We start from the raw sequence: 19149 nt of genomic DNA, 5'->3' as shown, positions 1-19149 counted from the left end.
CACTCTTCCAACTGTTCCAGATGTCCTGAAGCTCTTGCATATCGTTCTGCTTTAGGCTGATAGAGGCGTAGCTAACCAGCTCTGACACATAGCTTCCTTGAAGACTTTCTCCCTTTTCGTTCTGAGTCTTCTCGGACCATAGTCATACCTCGGGGTTTTTTATCTCTTGTATTACAACACCTTTTTCCATTAATTCAAATTATTTTATGTATAACAAATACCTTTTTTAGGGATCAATAGCCTCTTGTTATGATGCAAATGCTAAAAATCAAACACAAAGGAAAAAGGTTAGTAAAATAAAAAAATGAAGAAAGAAAGAACGAAAAGTAAAAGATAAACAAATAGCATGGTTAAGGTAAAAATATCCTAGGTTTTGAAATGGGCTTTCGGGGTAGGCTCTAATTCTCCATAGTCTCCCGATTTAAGTTATAAAAATGTACCTGAGTTCTCCTTACCAGTGCCCCCTTGAGCTTGCCAGACCCTTAGTCCTAAACTCGTCACAGGCTTGTGTGGACTAAGTTAAACTCAAGAGGACGCATTCCCTTATGTCTGTGCAGTGAATAAATTCAAACGAAGACATAAGGTATATAATCCCGAAGGCTACTTGCTAGGCTTGTGCGGTGAATAAATTCACACGAAGGTGTCTCTTTCACCCCCACTTAAAACGGGTTTGGAACTCGGGTATAGAGTCTTAGATGGAAAACTCTTTAAAGGATGAAATCATTGAAAAAACCATTAGTGCAACTATTTATTTGAAAAAATAATCAAAAGTAACTAATAAGGATCGAAATTTTCCTTAAAATTTAAACTTACCCTTTTCATTAAAAGACAACTAGAAATTATCTAAGCTTGACTCACTTACCTGTCCTCAGCGAAGTCGCCAAGCGGTCAGAACCGTAATTCGGTTGGGCCCGAAATTGGGCTTCAACTTAGGAAAATGGATGAGGAGTCACCACCGATCATTTATTTTAAAGCAAATGGGTTGATCGGATACCTTATTTCTTACCTGATCTGTGCCTTACCAAATATGTGTCGGATTTAGGAGTCGGTTACAATCAAGGAAGTGTTAGCACCCTTGAACTGCCCTTTCGGTACTACGTAATTTCCAGTTGTCTTAAATTAAGAAAATTGTGACTTTAAATTAAAAGGTAAAAATACGATCCCAATTACTTATCTTAGATAGTTTTAAAGATGTACTCTTAAGAAAGTCAAGAAACATGTTTGATAAAAAAATGAGAATAAAATAAAAAACGAACGAAATAAAGGACATAAAAAAAGAAACAGAAAATAAAAAAAAGGTAATAATAAAAATGAATAAAGTAAATAAAAAATAAAATAAAGAAAAAATAATAATATTAAAAATAATAATATATACATAATAAATAAATAAATACAAATAAATAAATAAATAAAACAAATATAAAGAAGATAAAAAAGATAAAGATAAGGAATAAAAATAAAAATAAAAATAAAATAAAGGAAAAATAAATAAAATGTAAAAAAAGTAAAAATAAAAATAAGTAAAATATAATAATAATAATAATAACAGTAAATAAAGAGTAATAAGAAAAAAATTAAATTAAAAGGGTATAAAAAATAAATAAAATATATGTATTTATATATATGTAATAATAAAATATAATATTTACATGAATAAAATAAGAAAAAAAAACAATCAAAATGTGACGGGGACCCAGAATGGGATTTCCCCATTTTGCTCAAAAAATATGCGAATCCCCAAGGGGATTCGCTCGGGTCGGGTCGCGTTTCACAGGTCATATAAAGGCCAACTTTTGGCCTAAAAATTTCATTTCCTTCATTTGAAAAAAACGCAGCCCCCTTCCCATTCCCAAATTCTCTCGCGTGTTCTTTAGATATGAAGAACACGGCAATGGTTCTTCACGAACCCAGAAAACGACCACCTTACGTCGCCTCGCCGCCGCCGGTTATTGGCGGCAAAATCAATTTTTTTTTATTTTTCAAAAGCTTTTCGTACCCTCAATTTAAAAATGTATTTTGTTTTTGCAAAATAGCCTCTGGGGAGCATAGATCTGAAATCAAAGTTTCGAAAAAAACTACCTTTTTGTCATCAGCTTTTCGAAATGAAAAAAAAAACCTTCACCGAGTCATATGTAAATGAGGAAATACGAAAAGGTAATATATTTTTTACCTTGTGTTTCTCTTCGAAAACGAAAATAATGCACCGATTGTTGCTCGTAAGGTTTGCTCGTATTTTTTATGTATAATACTCATATGTATTTCGTATGAAATCCTTGTGTACAATGGGTTCGATTACAAGCTTATTTATAGTCTAAAATCTACTATTTTTAGTTTTTATTTTTTAGAGTTTTAATCGGACTAAAACACTTGCATTTTGTTTCTTTTAGTGCCCTTTAACTCCACGTTATTGCGACCAAGAGAGAGTGGGTCGTGGGTTGTTGTTGGGGCGAGAGAACCGGTGGAAGACTCGGCCATGGGTGATGCGACGCCGCTTGGAACGCTAGGGTTCTAGAAACCCTAGCTCGTTGGTCTGGTTTGCGTGTTAGTTCGGGTATGTTTCACAAATTTGGATCGGGTCTCGGGTGCTCCTGGTGGACCGGGTATCTACTGCTGGATAGTTGGGCACTGGGTCCGCATGGTGGGCTGCAAACGTGGGCTGCTGTATTTTTGTAAATTGGGCTGCATGTTTGGGCCTGATACATGTAAAATAATAGAATAAGTGATATGTAATATATGCTTATTATAAAATATTATAAATGTAACACATATATAATTGGATGAAATGGGCTGTCTACAAGTCTGATTTTTAATATTTAATAATTAATTATAATATTAATAATTAGTAATAGTAAATAATAATAAATAGTAATAATTAATGATAATAAGAATGAAAAACAATTAATCGTAATATAGTAATTAATAATTAGTAATAATATTAATAATAATAGATAATTAATAAAAACCGGGATAAAAATGAGTGTTTACATAATCCATTATTTTAACATTTATGAATACATTGAGTGATCAGTGGAACATTGTAAATTTTTCAGCATATTCGTAATAGCTGAGAGTGAGCGGACGCTGAGTCCTTGGTATCTAACTCAAATATTCCATGTATTTTCCTCCCACTCCCAAGCCGTTAGGAAAGAAATTGATAGTCATTATTAGCAATTCTATCCAAAATAGAAAACACCTCAGTAAGTGATTTATCCAGCAATGTCTCATTTGCTGAGGCATCCAGCATCATCCTCGAGGGTGCACTGACTCCATTATAAAACATAACTACTTGAGTTCAATCATAAAAACCATGATTTGAACACTTTCGAAGCAAACTCTTGTAATGATCCCAACACTCAAACATAGATTCACCGTCGCCCTGAAGAAAGGATGCTATGTCATTCCTTAGCTGAGTATTCATGTTTAGTGGGTTATACCGCAATAAGAAACTCTTACAAAGATCGACCCATAATTCCATTGAACCAGATAGAACATCAATCAACCAAACCCTTGTTCGGTCACGCAAAGATTATGGAAACAATTTTAATTTCAGAACATCCTCGTGCACTCCTTCTTGGCTGAAAGAATCACAAACCTCAAAAAAAAATTGAATATGTTGCCTAGCATCTTCAGTTGGCATGCCCCCAAACTGCCTATAGAATTCAACATATTAAACATAATTGGTTTAAGCTCAAAATGTCCAGCTTGAATTTTGGGTGTCACAATTCCAGGATTCAAATCATCAAACATCGAGTTTAAATGATCACGAATAACACGAGGCCTATCAGCAAGTCCAATATTTTGTAATACCTCGAGATTCAAAATTCTGTCATCTTGACCAAAGCCCTGATTTTCAATTTGATACATATTTCCTCGAGCACGTTGAGCACGTCTTCTTTGTCTAAAGAGTCTTTCAATCTCAGTTTCTATCAGTTCCAATGGCTCTTCAGAATGTCTTCTAGTCATACACTACATAAACCTGAAAAAGAAAAAGCAAAAATATCAAGTAAATTATACACAAAAAATAAAGATGTAAAAATAAAATGCTCAGAAAAACTAATTAACTTCACACTACCAATCCTCGGCAACAGCGCCAAAAACATGTTGTGTTTTGTGAGTACTATAAAATTATACGCAAATAATGTGCAACTATACATAATCGCTCAAGTAATAAAGTGATGAGTGAGTATCCTCTCCACAGGGATTGGTGAAAATTACAAAGTTTAACCAAAGCAAAGCTTGAAATTTATCCGTTCCAACAACCCAATATCAAATGGAAAATAACAGCAAAGGGGGAGGGAGAAGAAGCCTTCGACACGCGCAGCCGAAGCTCTCCTCAACCACCACGACTCACCACTCCTTGGAGCTCGTAAATGGAGGAACACCACTAAAGAATGAAAAGAAGGATACGGAGAAGAAGGTAAGAAAATCTAGCTGAAGATGATTGATTCTCCTATTCCTTTTTTATCTCATATACGGTGTATATAATAGTGTAATATCTAAGGGTAATCATGGGATTTAACTTTCCAATTACCCATTATACCTCTAGAATCACTCCTTAGGCGTGAATCTTATCCTCCCAGGTGGCAGTGGTCCCCAGCAGGCGGTTATAACCATTAGACACGTGCCTTGCCAGCTATTATTTTACAAAAAAATATATTTTTGTCCATATCTACGCCAAAAATGCCAAGGCATTTCAATCTGCTTCAACAACGTGTGATGTCATGACATTCCTTCCTAGTGCAACCTTTTGCTTGCTATTTCCTGCACAACATTAACAACTGCACCTTTCCCTCACACAACATCTTTACAAGATAAAATAGCAATACCACCACTAATGCAACTATATGAAACTACATGATCCTAAAATGTCTAAAATGAGCTTTTAAACAAATAATAACTTAAGTGAAAAAGGCCTTAAAAGTAGCATTTTTATAAAGTTATGAGTTGTTAATAAGTTTAATGGTAGCATGAATGACTTGTCCACTCTTAGTTTCCATTTGCAAGAAGCGTGGGATATCTTAGCTTTGTTTAGGAACTATTAATTTAGGTTTTAGAATTAATTACCAAAAGTTGTTAGGTTTTATGATTTAATCCCAAAAAAGTAATATTTTTTTCATTTCTTGTTGTTTTAGAACCCTGATGGAGCGAAGATTTTGCGTGGTGCCTGTGTATAAGATTATTAAAATGTTGGTTCTATTAATTTTTGGTTTTAAGAATGATTTTAAGATTTTAATATTAAATGATGATAATACCCGTGCATTTGTAATTGGTTGTTTTTGGTAGACTTTGAGCATGTTTTAAGTTAGCTTGTTGTATGATGTTTGGACTTGCCTTGGTTGATTGTTAAGCATGTATATTTAAGAAAAGTATTTATTCATGAATCTAAATACCTTAAAGTATCATTCATTTTCGAGTCATTTTTATGACTAATGTGATATCAAATATTCAGGTCAAGATGTATTAACGTAGTATTAAATTGTGTTACTTTATAGGGCATCCTAAATTTCCAAAAAAATTTGCAGTGATGTTATTTTGAAGGATGAAAAGTGTTTTTAATGATCTCATCCCTTGCAGATTCATGACATCCATTATTTATATATTTTGAAGTATGAAAGGCAAGCAAATGGGATAAAATTTACCATTATAAACATCGAAACCATGTAGCATATTAATGTCTCAATGTGAGAATATATTTAATATAAATATAATCATTTTTTATAACAAAAATGGATGGTTATTAAATGTTGAACCAGGAGCAATAAGAAGGAAAAGCGAATAAAAATAGGATAAATATTAGCATTAAAAACAGCAAAACCTTGTAGCACGCATTATTTATTTCCTTAATTTTGTTTTAAAATTTTTTTCGCACATTCTCGAGCCATGAAAATTCCTTCATCCATTCCTTAAGCATTAATGCGAATCACACATCTCAGGCCCTCGCCCGCAAGCATAAACTCGAATGCTTTGTTGATCTCAGAGAATGGAACAGAGTGAGCGATGAATTTATCTAATTCAAGTTCCTGCAAACATCAAATGCATCTCATTGTCACTGTTTCTTTCCACTCCGTTTATAAATTAAATGTTACATCATACAGGGAGATAACCTCACGTTGTTCATGTATTTCTCTACTACCCTTATTTCCTCGGATACTGAACAGGGGCCGAAGAAAATAGATACATGTTGGGCCATGGCCCCAAAAAATTTGAAAAATTATAACTTAGATCCTTAAAAACTTTTTAATAAAACTTTAATTTGTTCTTCACAATATTTTTAGAAATTTAGATTAATGTAACACCACATACCGATGCGGGTGGCCTGATCCAATTTGAAGTGTCACATCAGGATCACCAGAGCGACCCACAAAATAAAAATCCAAGAAATAAAATTTCACCAAACAAATTTTTAAACCATAAAACAATTTCAAAATAAAAATATAATTTCAGAAATTGTTCAGACAATAAGGCATAATTCAATAGTACATAATTTAAAAACAAGTTTTAGACTCGAATATAAACAAATGTGACCTACATGCCCCCTAATTCTATGTGCATCGTATTCCCTTAACTGATGTCAATAATTGTACATGATCAATTCTTTTTAACATGAAATGGTAAATAAAAGAATGAACTTTGGGAAAGTTCATTAATACAGAACTACCAAATGATGCTAAAGACATGCATATAAGTAAAGCATGAAATTTTCTTAGTGATATAGACATCTACAGATTCTAGTGAATTGAAATTTCATTAATTGATTTTTCACGTAACATTCAAGAAGACTATAGTCCAAAGGATCACAGAGGAAGAAAGATTCAAGAATTAGGCGTAATAACCCAAATTTTAGTTAGTGACTAAAATGTAAATTTTGAAATTTTGGTAGTTAAAGTATAAATATTGTAAAAGCTCAGGGACCAAAAATATAATTTAAAAATTATATATTTTATCCGGTAAATGTATAGTTTGTCCTAAAACAATAATTTTTGTGGAAATTGGAATTTTGATACGGTATTTGTGTTAAAAAGCTATAAAGTAGTAAAGTCCGGTATAGAATTGTATAATCAGATCGAACTTGAATTTCACAAATTTTGAAGATGCTAGATAAAGGTTAGAAATATTATTTGCGTATCTTAGATCAGAGAAATTTAGCATGGAACAGTGGAATAGAAGTCAATTTTTCAGATTTGGCCGAAAATTGAGAAATTTAGTGACTAAAATGTAATTTTGAAAATTGCATGGCCAAATTAGAAAGTCAATGCCAAATTGGTTCATATTTGACTATAGAATATTTTAATAGAAGATATTGCAATAGAATTTGGTAATTATCAATATTCATTAATGGCAATTTTGGGATTTCTCATTAATTGAATTTTAAATTCAATTATATTAAAGTTAAGCCAGGTGTACTTGATGATAATTATAGAAAATTCAAAACTTCATCATCTTCATCAAGATTTGGTCGAAAATCCCATACCTAGGTAAGGTAAATTTTAGTTTGATGTTTAAAGCTAAATGATTGATTTTTGGATTAAACTATTAGATAGTGAATTAATCTACATGAAATTCTCTTTCATTTGATATAAAAATAACATGGAGAACATGCTTGTATTATGAGATTGGATAGGGTTGATGAAGGGCATGTTTGATTTTGAAGATTTGATGAAAGATTTATTATGTTATTGGTGTTGTAGATTAATTCTAAAGCATGTGTGATAATTAAAATTATGTGTAGAAGCCTATATGAAATTCAACTATGCTAGGGTTTATGGAGGATGATTGGATTTTGGTTTAATTTAACGCTGTGATGATTGGAATAGAATGAATTTGATGCAACGAGGTTGAATTCATGCTTGAAATTGAATGAAAAGTTTAACCTATGTACTTTGAAAGGTTCAACAATAAGGAAGAAAATTAGGGAAAATATTGAAAAAATTCCTATGGTCAAGAATTGATATTAGACGTATTCTACATGCTTTGGAGATTGAATTGGATCAATTTGGAACCTTGGGATAGCAAAAGGACTATTTTTCAAGTTTTGAGAATTGTGAGACATTGATGCATAAATGTGTAAATTAGGGTGTTCAATGTTGAATTTTTAATTATGGAATATTGGATTTTAAGTTAGATTAATGATTTGGGACCATAGTGCAAATTTTGAGAAATTAGTAGTGGAAATAGTCTCAAAAGTGGGGACTTAATTGTGTGTTTTTAAATGTGATGGTATTATTTTAGTATGATGCTACAATGTTGGAAATTTTTATTTGAATGTTGATTTTTAAGTTTAAAAAATGGTTTGGGATCAAATTGCAAGTTTGCTAAGGTCGATGGTTGAATTCGAAAATACTAAGAAAATTGAGGATGAAATTGCAAGTTTTTAAATGTTGAAGTATTGGATTGAGTATATCATTTATGTTCTGGAAATTTTAGTAATTGATAAGGAGTAAGTAAATTGACAAAGGACTATTGTGGATTAAATGGAAAAGTTTATGTGAATTCTAACATGAATTCATAAATTAGAGACTTAAATACAAGGATTGTAAAAGTTGAAGGGTTGATGGTAGAAATGAATATTTATGGAATTAAATGACTATTTTGAGAAGTTTAAAGTTATGATGGCATTATGGTGTAGTTTTATATCCATTTAGTATTGATTTTTATTTTATAGAATTTTATGTTATTTAGATTATGTTAGTATAATGCTAACATATAGTTTGAATATCTTGTGTTATTATATGATGTTGTTAGACCACGATAAACCTAACGATCCAAGTGACCCGAAAGGAAAGGATAAAGCACGTGAGTAAAAGAGTATCATATAAAGGTTCAGTAGTTAAGCAAAGCTAAGTGCGATTTATTTATTTAATTATTTTGATCGAGGAAAACTTGTGATAAATCAACCTTATGTTTTTTATTTAATGATGAATTCTATTTTAGTTCTATATTATTTCCATAATGTTTATATAAAAGTTTTATGAATGATTTAGGGTATGAACTGCACAAGTTATGTTTTTATGATGATGAATTAAAAATGATTATGATTTTGAAATGTTGTTTATTAAATGATTATGATGTGATCTGAAAGTTCATTGTATGTTGCATTGAGAGTCGTAGGTACACTTGGCATGCCATTAAGTTGAGGAAAGTAAAGTAAAGTTATGGTACATTCGTGTATATTATGATTGACACCATTGGTGCATATGATAGGATTTGCATTTGGAATGCATCCTATAATGATGATGATGATAAGCACTGTTGGTGCTCAGTGCGCACATGATGTTCGAATCACGTACCTCGTATTCTCTTAAATATACATTGGGCTATACAATTGAAACATGGAAGTTATGGAATATGTTTGAATAGAAAGAAATATGAAATGATTATATTATTTGATAATGTTTATCTTGATTTTGATAAAATCATGAGATAATAATGATATTCAAGTTTATGATGAAGAAATTGACTTAAATAGTCGGTTTGAAAGTTTAATGTTTTATTTAAATTATTTATAATGTTTTATTGTATTTATTATATTTTATATTTTATTTCACCTAGAGTTTTACTGCCTCATTAAGTTTTACTTAGTGCGTGATGATTTTCATGCGTAGGTTTAAAAAAAGGATATGACGTAAAGTGAGGAGCCTCTCCACCATTTTTTTGGAGATATTCCTTATTATCAGTATCAGTAATATATTTCTGATGTTTTTTTTTGACTTTAGTGGCATGTATAATTATATCAGTAGTTTGCTTTATCGAGTTTATTTTAAATAGTCTGTAATAGTAAACTATGACCATTTATTTTAACTAGTTTTAGTTATATTCATATTTATGAATGAGTAGTGTATATATATATATATATATATATATTTTAAATTTTTTTAATTAAGTAGTGTGTTGGCAGTTTTATATAGGTTATGAAATAGAATTACAAAAGCTTTAAAGTTAATAAAAGGATGTTTTATAATGAAAACAAATTAAGCATTTATGTTCAACGGAAGTATGTAATGTTAATGTAACATCTTTAACTCGTATTTCGAGACGTATAATTGTTATGAGTGTTACATAAGGCCGGACAATCTATTGTGTTCCATCATGGTAGAAGTGTCGAGATAGTTTAAAACAGTAGTTTACTCACAATTTAACAATGTTTTATTATGGAATTTTATTAGTTGTTTTATTACATATTATATATAATGTGCTTTCAATTATGGATTGGAGTCTAGAATGGCTTAGAGGCACATTATGGAGAAGACATTTTTCTCAGCTTATATAATGTTAATCGATTGAAACAAATTTGCTTAAATCATTATAAAGATGAAAAGTGGAAATGCAATAATTTCTCTTTATCAAAATAGGATAAGTACATATTCTTTAGCAACTATTATTTGGGGATTGAATTTATATATTTAGAAACTTCAATATTGTATCCCCCGAGAGTACAAATGATTGTTCATTCAATATTTTCCACAAAAGGTGAGGTTAATTTCATGGTCGATATGATCACTTAAAGATGTAAATATAACTCGAATTTATACCGAATACATATCGGTATTGAATATGTGTCTAGATGGTATCAATGCGGTGACTTTTGAACTTTGTAGGTAAAGAAAGCGAAACTTTTCGGCAAAATTGCAGACATAATTATTATGGGTTCAAGACTTTGTCCACAAAAATCCCATGTTGTTGTTTCAAATGGTTTGATAATGGGCAAAGCCAAAAACAAAGGAACAACCAATGCTTCCTTTGTTGTTTTCAAGCTTCAAATTTAAGCCAATGTGGTATTGTCTTTGATTTCATTCATGAAGTGGCAATAGGCAAAACTGATGATTTTGCCTTGTTTTTTCTTGAGTCAAACATGCTTGGTTGCACCATCTTTTTACCCACCCACAACATGAACAATAAGTCTTCTAATTTAATCATATCTCATCATAATTCCCTTCCTTTCCTTTTTTTTTCTTTCGGCTACCACTAGTCTATGGCATGAGAAAACCCTAATATATATCAACCTTTTCAAACATTTTCAGATTACCCTATTATTTCCCCCTTTATAAAGATATAGAAATATATAAATTTTTAGGGAATTTCGGTCCAGCTAAAGCATACAGTATTAGGGGTACATCGAACTTCATTTATTGAGATTGCACTCTTCTTCTTCTTCTGCTTCAGTAGATCATATGCCTAAAAGTATGTAATACAGAAGGGTGACAGGCAATGATACCAACATCCCAAAGATAACCCTGCAAGATTATTTTGTACATTAGTATGTATGCAACGTCAACATCCTACATTTTATATTAAGAAAACCCTAAAATACAGCATGAAAACGAAACATCAGAGGAAAATATGTTGTTGTTTTAATTTACCCTGTACTCAATATGTCGGGATGTAAGCCGTATTCCCTTGCAAAGACGAAAGGTACGATGCCTTGGGGAAGGGCCGCCTGAGATTAAACATTTCAGATTCGAAACATGTTCCGATGACAAGCCTGAATCAGTGGTCCCTATCTACCATGTAACAGAAAAGACATTCAATGATGATATTTTTTTTTACCTGTACGATGGCAGCATGTAGTTTTTTCCCTCTCAATCCCAGTGCTACCGACGCTGTGGACATTATTATAGGGCCGCATAGGAAACGAATCACCATCCCCATTGTTGCTCTTTTTGTTCCACATGCAATAATCCTTGGCTGAAGTGCCATGAACAACCCTATATATACATACAATCGAAACTATAAGTTTGAGTTCGAGTTGGTATAGGCCGCAAAATGATAGATCCGAATTACACATAACGAAAATCCGAATGGTACATTACCTAAACTGAACATCGCCATCCCGAGGCCGGCATCCGAAATTATTTTTATCGAGTACTTCACTATACTCGGCATCCCCACATTCCACCTACATGAATCCATGAGATTAAATTATTTTTAAGCATATTTAAGTAAATAATCCTTAAGATACTTGTCGATTGGTAAAGTGAACAACATCTGATGAAGATGATAGTGGTGATGGTGATTCTGGTAGTGTTGGTCTGATCTTTTTGGTGAAGAAGGTTATACGTACTTTTACTCTCAATCAACACATGTCCCGAATATTATAAATAAGGAGAGTAAGGATCCGTATAACTTTCATCACTAAAAAGACCAAACTAACACTATAAGAACCACCATTACCACTATTATTTTCACTTGTTGTTGACCTTACCAGTCAAAAATACTTGAAGCTCACTTGAAGGAGATAAGAGACCAAAGAAGCCCTAAGATACTGGAGTAAGTATTAGGGTTTCTAGAGAGCTTTCTTCCAACGACAATCAAAATGAGTCTTAGCATCACAATGGCCTTTGGCATAGCTTGTTTGCTCATCTCTTCAGTTTCTTTTCCATCTCCATTACTCTCCTCCATTGTTATCTTGGTGTTGTCTCTAAAGCTAATTTCCTTCTCTACAAAAAATAATAATTTATTAATTAATTAATAGAAAAACAATAACAATGTAATTTAAATAAATTTGTTTATGTTTGAGTAACAAGAAATTAAACTATTGAAAATTGGGTTAAAACAAGTTTGATGGTGTTGATTACCATGCCAAAATTCTATTTGATTACTAGCAATAATAGCATATTGTCTTCCCTCTTATCATTACACACGTGCTCTATGCTAATGATGTCGACTATCAAGTAAAGATCTGACTTTTCAATAAAGAAATAAATATACAAATTATAATTATATAGGTTACTTTTGTAATAGTGGTAGGTGGGGTACAACTTGTCTAATCATGCTTATAAATCCCAATCACAAAATAAAAAGGAATTTTATAAAAATCATAATGGTTTATAGTTTAGCTTTTGCATTCAAAAGTTCCATAAATATAATTTTATTTATAATATCAAAATCAGACATGTTTCTCGACAGTTGTGCCTGTAGTTTTGTTAGACAGGACGTACATGTACTCCTGTAAAATCTGTATGTCACTTTGATGTTTCTTTTTCCCTTTTCTCATATCTAAGGCAATTATTTTCAATAGTACAATACTTGTTGCGACAAGAGTAGTAAGACAATTCTTGGAACAAAGCTTATTTTGTTGTTATTAGATGTTTGATTTCGTGACAAGAATCATTTACTGTCTTTTTATTGAATTTAATTGTAAATGCATTAGGTTAAATAAAATATAATTATTTATCTGTTTCTCAATAACGAAAACTAAACTTTTGATTTTACCGAAATATTATGTATTTTTTATAAAAAAATTTACAGTGATTTTCTATGTTAAATTTTTTTTAACAATATTATTTATACTTATATGTAAATTTTATAAAATAGGAAATATAAAAAATATATATCTTAATACTATAAGTTTTTGCATGCACTTACCACCAAGGTCTTTGAAACCCTGCCTATTATCACCCCCACCACCATCTTGACACTCCCAAACCATTTTAGTAGGAACAATCGGGGACGGCTGCCAGAAAACTTTACCACCCGCCACGGGAGACCTCATCCATATTGGCGTATTCCCCGAAGCTGCCGTGATCACATCCATTTCGTTAAAATTAGAAGCCCTCGGTGTCGGTTGCAAAGAGTAAGCATCCGACGAAGCGTACCCGGATAAACGCGGGCTAACGGCACGGTAACCGAACCCCAAGTCGCCGTTACCAAAAACAATTTCGTTATTATTCGGTCTGCCAGGGGTGTTAATGGAGAATATTTCGGCGTTAGAAAGATTGGATGCTCTAGGGGTGAGACATATGGAGGACGATAGAGCCGAGTCCGGAGCCGATGATGTGGACCGCCTGATACGAACACGAATACGACCATTATTGTCGGTTTCGGATTCTGTACGGAGAGGATGACCGTCCAGTGAGATGACGTCATTGTCGAGCTCGAATTTAGAAATGGTGGCAGCCGTAGGGCCTGGGAACTGAGTTTTGATTAAGAGTTTCGCTGCCCGGTATTCGAAGAGGAAGAGCAATAGTGTATACCTGCATCCAAAACGATGCCGTAAGATTGCCTTCATTTGGAAATCCTCTTTATTTTGAAATTATGATTAATGGTCATTTAATCATATTGTTTTCATTTGGATAAATTATCGCTGTTTTTTTATTATCAATTTCAATATGATTGTAAATATTATTCTAATTCAGGTTAAATTATGTATTATGAAATCATATATATATAAACAATTAACATGACATTAGACATAAATATTTTAAGAAAAATGAAGAATTTGAATAATACGAAGAATAACGTAATAAAAACATACCATATGATGCATTGAAGAACAACGAGTTGAACCATGAGACTCTGAGTGAAATCACCATACATGGCATTAAGCAAAGGGATGCCCATGACGAGAGTGTTGGGCAAAGTGGCGACGGAGAAGAGAGTGATGAGCCAATCGAGCGATCCGCCGGGGAAGAAGATCGCCCAAATCGAGAGCAAAGCAAGGACCAACACCTTCGACACGGTGTCGGCCATGATAAACATGGTGTCCATTTGGTACGGGTTGTTCTGAGCTATGAAGTGGAAAGACAACACCGGAACAGCGAACACGGCAACGAACCGGTTGATCCCCGAACACTGCTCCGGGCTGAATATCCGCCACCATTTCACCGAACCGTATGCCACTATCATTGCGAAATACAGTGGAACCATTGCACACATCACCTTGTAAAAATCACCCCCTGTTATCATTTTTCAGGAACAAGTTGAATATTGAAATGGGAAAAGGTTTGTTATATAGAAGATTAATGGACAAATTTGTCCCTTGAATTCTTGCTAATTTACTTTGCGAGGTACTGTGGTGGATAGCGGGAATTACGGTTCCTAATCTAATGATTAACTTTTTAATATGAATTTTAGTGCATGAGTTTAAGAACTATATATCTTTATATTTTGACGCTTATGTATATTATGAATTAATTATTGATGTGTATTAATAGAAAAAAAAGTTTCGAACAAAATATAATAGTAAATAAAGTCTATCGAATATAAATCATATGATAATATCTGTTTGATTAACTTATAATTTTGTTTATTCTATTATGTTCTAATTTAATATTTATTTATTTCTATATTTATCGATTGATTTTTTTATTAAATTAAGGTGATTACAAAGTAGTATCTATTCTAAATACTCTCAACCGTTTGAAGCTCAATCACATTGCTTCAGTCGTTGGTGCTCAAACCTGTGACCTCTAGGAAAAACAACAATTCTTTTAACAACTGAGATAAGTTGGTTCGTGCATTTATCAATTGAATTTAACTTAATTGACGTTCTTATCGAAATATTATATAAGAAGATATAAGATTAACGTTTAGAGATACCCTCAAATTTAAATATGGTGTGAAATTGTGACAAACTAACAATTAAAATGTTATATTAGGATTTTTTTTATATTTAAATTCACATTTGATATTCTTTTAAACATATTTTTATCGATAAGAGTTTTATATCAGTATTTTAAAAATTAACAGTGTTAAATATTTAAATTAACTAATAATATTAAAAAATGAAAAGGTTAAATTATCTAAATCAAAGTATGAGAGGAAAATCTCCTGAGATGATCAACAATATCATTCGGATGGAAGGGTTCCATTTAGAATAGATTGTTTACTTTAAACCTTGTACTCAACCAAAAAAAGTATTAGAGGAAAATCTTATATTTGATTTTGCTATATGCACAGATGATTAAGGCTGAGATAAGAAAAACAATTAGGTTTGGATATAAATTTTGGAAAAATTATTTTATTTTAATTTTAAAGTAACAATTACATATAATATATATTCACTTTAAATCAAATATTGAGCTATAACTATACTTTGTGAAGTGGGCTTTTCACTACAAAATAAACCAAGTTTGCAAATACAATTTAATTAGAGCTCCTTTTAGACTTTAAATTTAATTATTTTTATATTTTAATTTCGGTCTACAGAATAATAACGGTCGAATATGTTAAGTTAAATTTATTATTAATTATTATGTTATAAGCAAGTTATAAATTTAATTATAACGGGTTGGTTCAAGTGATAAGCAACTTAATAACACTTAAGTAAGGTCTCAAATTCGAGTCCCGTGTATGCAGAAAATCTCTGTTGGAAGACTCACCCACCAAAGCTAGGTGTGCGATCCTGGTTGATACAAATTAGTCAAGGCGAAATCTTGGAATGGAGGGCAAGAAAAAAGTTATAAATTTAATTTATTTTCTTCTATTTGATATTTCTAATAAATTAATTTTAGGATAAATTACGCATTTAATATGTAAACTATTAGTTTTAGTCCATTTTTGTACCTAAACTTTTAATTTTTTCAAATTCATACCTAACATTTAATTTTTTGTTTCATTTTAATACTAAAATGAACTAAAACTAATCATTTAGGTACTAAACATGTAATGTACCCTTAATTTTAATACAAAAATGTTGTGGGGCCTCATATGACATACAGGGGTTAAGGTCTTGTTGATTTGAATTTTGTCTGTATACTTCTAGGGCTTTGTCAAACTGCTTTCAACTGGTTATGGGTTTCATTTAAGCATCGACGGATCGAATGGACGATTGGAGACAATTATCTTCACTGAAAAATTTAAATTGTGATATATTTTAGATATTTTTTATATTTTTTATTAATAATTATCTATTTTCGTTTCCTCTTAAAATTTTAAAAATCCACCTTCTAACACGTAAAATTTTACGAGCATCCCTGAATTTAAGTATAGAGCTGAGTAACTATAACTAAGAGGGTCTCACCATACAAGAATGAATTATATACAGAAACCTACTTGCTAGTCGTTGAATTACTTGATTTAAAATTGGGTCTCGTGCGTAGGCGCAAGGGAGCAAATCAAAGCCTGTCGAACCCATTGGAGTTGGTGGTGCACCCACACAATGTGGGCAATGCGAATGTCTTATTTGGTCAGGCTCTTCAGGGGCGCCAATAGATAGTTTACTCACTACGAATTAAATATTTAGCTAAAATGTGAAATATCTTTTCGAATATTCTGAATTTAAAAGGATATTATATTATTTCCTTTTAATTAGAATATTCATATGGTATGACTTGCAATTCATGAATATATTCTAATTAAACCAGTATTAATTGATTACTTCTGATTTTATTTTGATACTAATTAATAGTTTGACTTTTTAGAAGATATTGTTTCTAATTCTCCTTCTATGTGAAACACTATAACTATCGTGTAAACCTGCTAGGTTTTACACAATTGAAAACAAATTCTTTTCCTCTTTTATTGTTTTCGATTATAGTCTCTAGCAAGATTCGGTCCATGATTTCGTAAGTTGTGCTGTTGTGTGCTACTCATATCGTTGTTGTATCATAGGAGACATACGACAAAAACATCTCGTGCACTAAGGAGTGGTCGAAAATATGTCTTAAGGAAATTGCGTAGTTGCAGGTCTCAACTCGTTTTTAGTTTATTATTTAGGTTTTTTACTCTAAAATGTATCTCTTCTATTACTAATAAAATTTTTATTTTATTGTTGTCTCGTATTGTTATTTGTAACAATGTCAACTCCAAACCAATTTGTTTTTCTGAAATCAAATTTCACGCTTAAACTTTTAAAATATGTTTTAAGTCAAGATTAGTCTCATCCCATGATCGTCCCGAAATGCTTAAAGATCGTACAAAGGTATAAAAACACTATTCAAAAAAAATAAAGCAAAAACAATCAAAATAATTCAAATAGTTTGATTCTAGATAAAAAAAAATCAATTGCTATATATTTTAATTCGGACTCGTTTGGGTATACTATTGACTTTTTTTTTCCTCAGTAAGAACTGCAATCATGAAATGCACTAGGGAAAATAAAAATACCCATTATATATTGCCACCATCCGACTTAAACACTGCTTCGACATCCCACACTAATTACCAAGGTTGTTGAGAATCCCCATTTTATCTGTAAAATCTTTTCCTAATAAAAAAAAATAAAATAAAAATATTTTTGGAAAATGCATATGTTCATATATGAAGAGAAGAAACTAATTAATTAATTTTTGCACAATACTTAAATTTAATATATTGACTTTTAATTAGAAGATATTAAGTGTTTAAATGCATTTAAATTTACATAATTCATATTTTAATATTAAATATATCGATCGAGTTGAGATTCAATTAGTATAAAATATGACTCATTATTTATCCAAATGAGATAGTAAATCATACTTTTTTTCCTTTGTTTTCTCCAGTTTCTTTCCTTTATTTTCTTTTCAATCCAAACAGAGTTTTCAATATTAAGGGCACACATTACTCGGCAATTCAGGTAGATGTTTTGGTGAAACGTCAAATTATATTTGATGAAGTGGAACGTGGGACCATATATATCGAGGCATTATTCATATTGAAACACACTATGTTGAAACCTGATCATTCTGCTTATTGAATCATATATATAGCAATCGTGTACCCAGCATGCATGTTCTCATGTTTCACATAATTCTATCTTTTCTGTCGGAGGACAAAATAAGTTCGCAATTTCACACTATACAAGTAAAATGCTATTAATAAAAAAAAGTAAAAACACATGAAAATAATTAAAATATTATACAACATAAAAAATTAATTTAAGACTTAATCAAAAAATAATTGTCCAAATTATATTTCTCATTCACTTTAGGTAGTTGAAGAGTGTTTTGTCAAGGTAGGTGCTTAATATTTTTCTATGTTATCATTTTAAGTGTTTGACATGTTACAACCGTTAAAAACTTTGTCAACTATTCAAAATATGGCATATTTCATATTTGTATTTTTTCTGATTATTTTTAGAAAACTTAAAGTTATTAATTTTAAAAAAGCACAAGTTTTTTAAAACCTTAAAAAAACTCAAACTCATAAAATCTCTAATTCACTACAAGAAATTTCTATTATTGTGACAAATTTAATTTTTTCAAAATTATTTTTGTCACTACTAATAATTTTTTGTGACAAAATAAATAAGCGTCACATTAAATTAGAAAAACATATACAATTATGAGAAAAATTAAAATCATTTTAATATTTTGTCACAATTAGCAAAATTGTGTAGCATATGGTGACAAAATATATTTTGTTACCATTTTTTGTCACAAATATTTCCTTCATTTTTTTTAGCGCAAAAAAATGATATAGTGACAAGTTTTGTGACTATATGTTTAGTAA

General features: G+C 31.2%; 1 protein-coding gene across 1 annotated transcript; it reads right to left on the bottom strand.

The window, feature by feature from the left end:
* Positions 1-10878: 10878 nt before the first annotated feature.
* On the bottom strand, positions 10879-14683 carry LOC120152685 (auxin efflux carrier component 6). Its single transcript, XM_039164860.1, has 7 exons — positions 14252-14683; positions 13363-13970; positions 12224-12434; positions 11808-11893; positions 11545-11702; positions 11358-11434; positions 10879-11231 (listed from the first exon to the last, which is right to left on the bottom strand). Exons 1-7 carry the CDS (start codon positions 14680-14682, stop codon positions 11165-11167), a joined length of 1638 nt encoding a protein of 545 aa, XP_039020791.1. The 5' UTR covers position 14683; the 3' UTR covers positions 10879-11164.
* Positions 14684-19149: the final 4466 nt, after the last annotated feature.

Source organism: Hibiscus syriacus, unplaced genomic scaffold (assembly GCF_006381635.1).
Source record: "Hibiscus syriacus cultivar Baekdansim isolate YM2019G1 unplaced genomic scaffold, ASM638163v2 tig00111095_pilon, whole genome shotgun sequence".
Classification (NCBI taxonomy): Eukaryota; Viridiplantae; Streptophyta; class Magnoliopsida; order Malvales; family Malvaceae; genus Hibiscus; species Hibiscus syriacus.
Note: the sequence above shows the minus strand (reverse complement) of the source record. Positions and strands in the feature narration are given on the sequence as shown.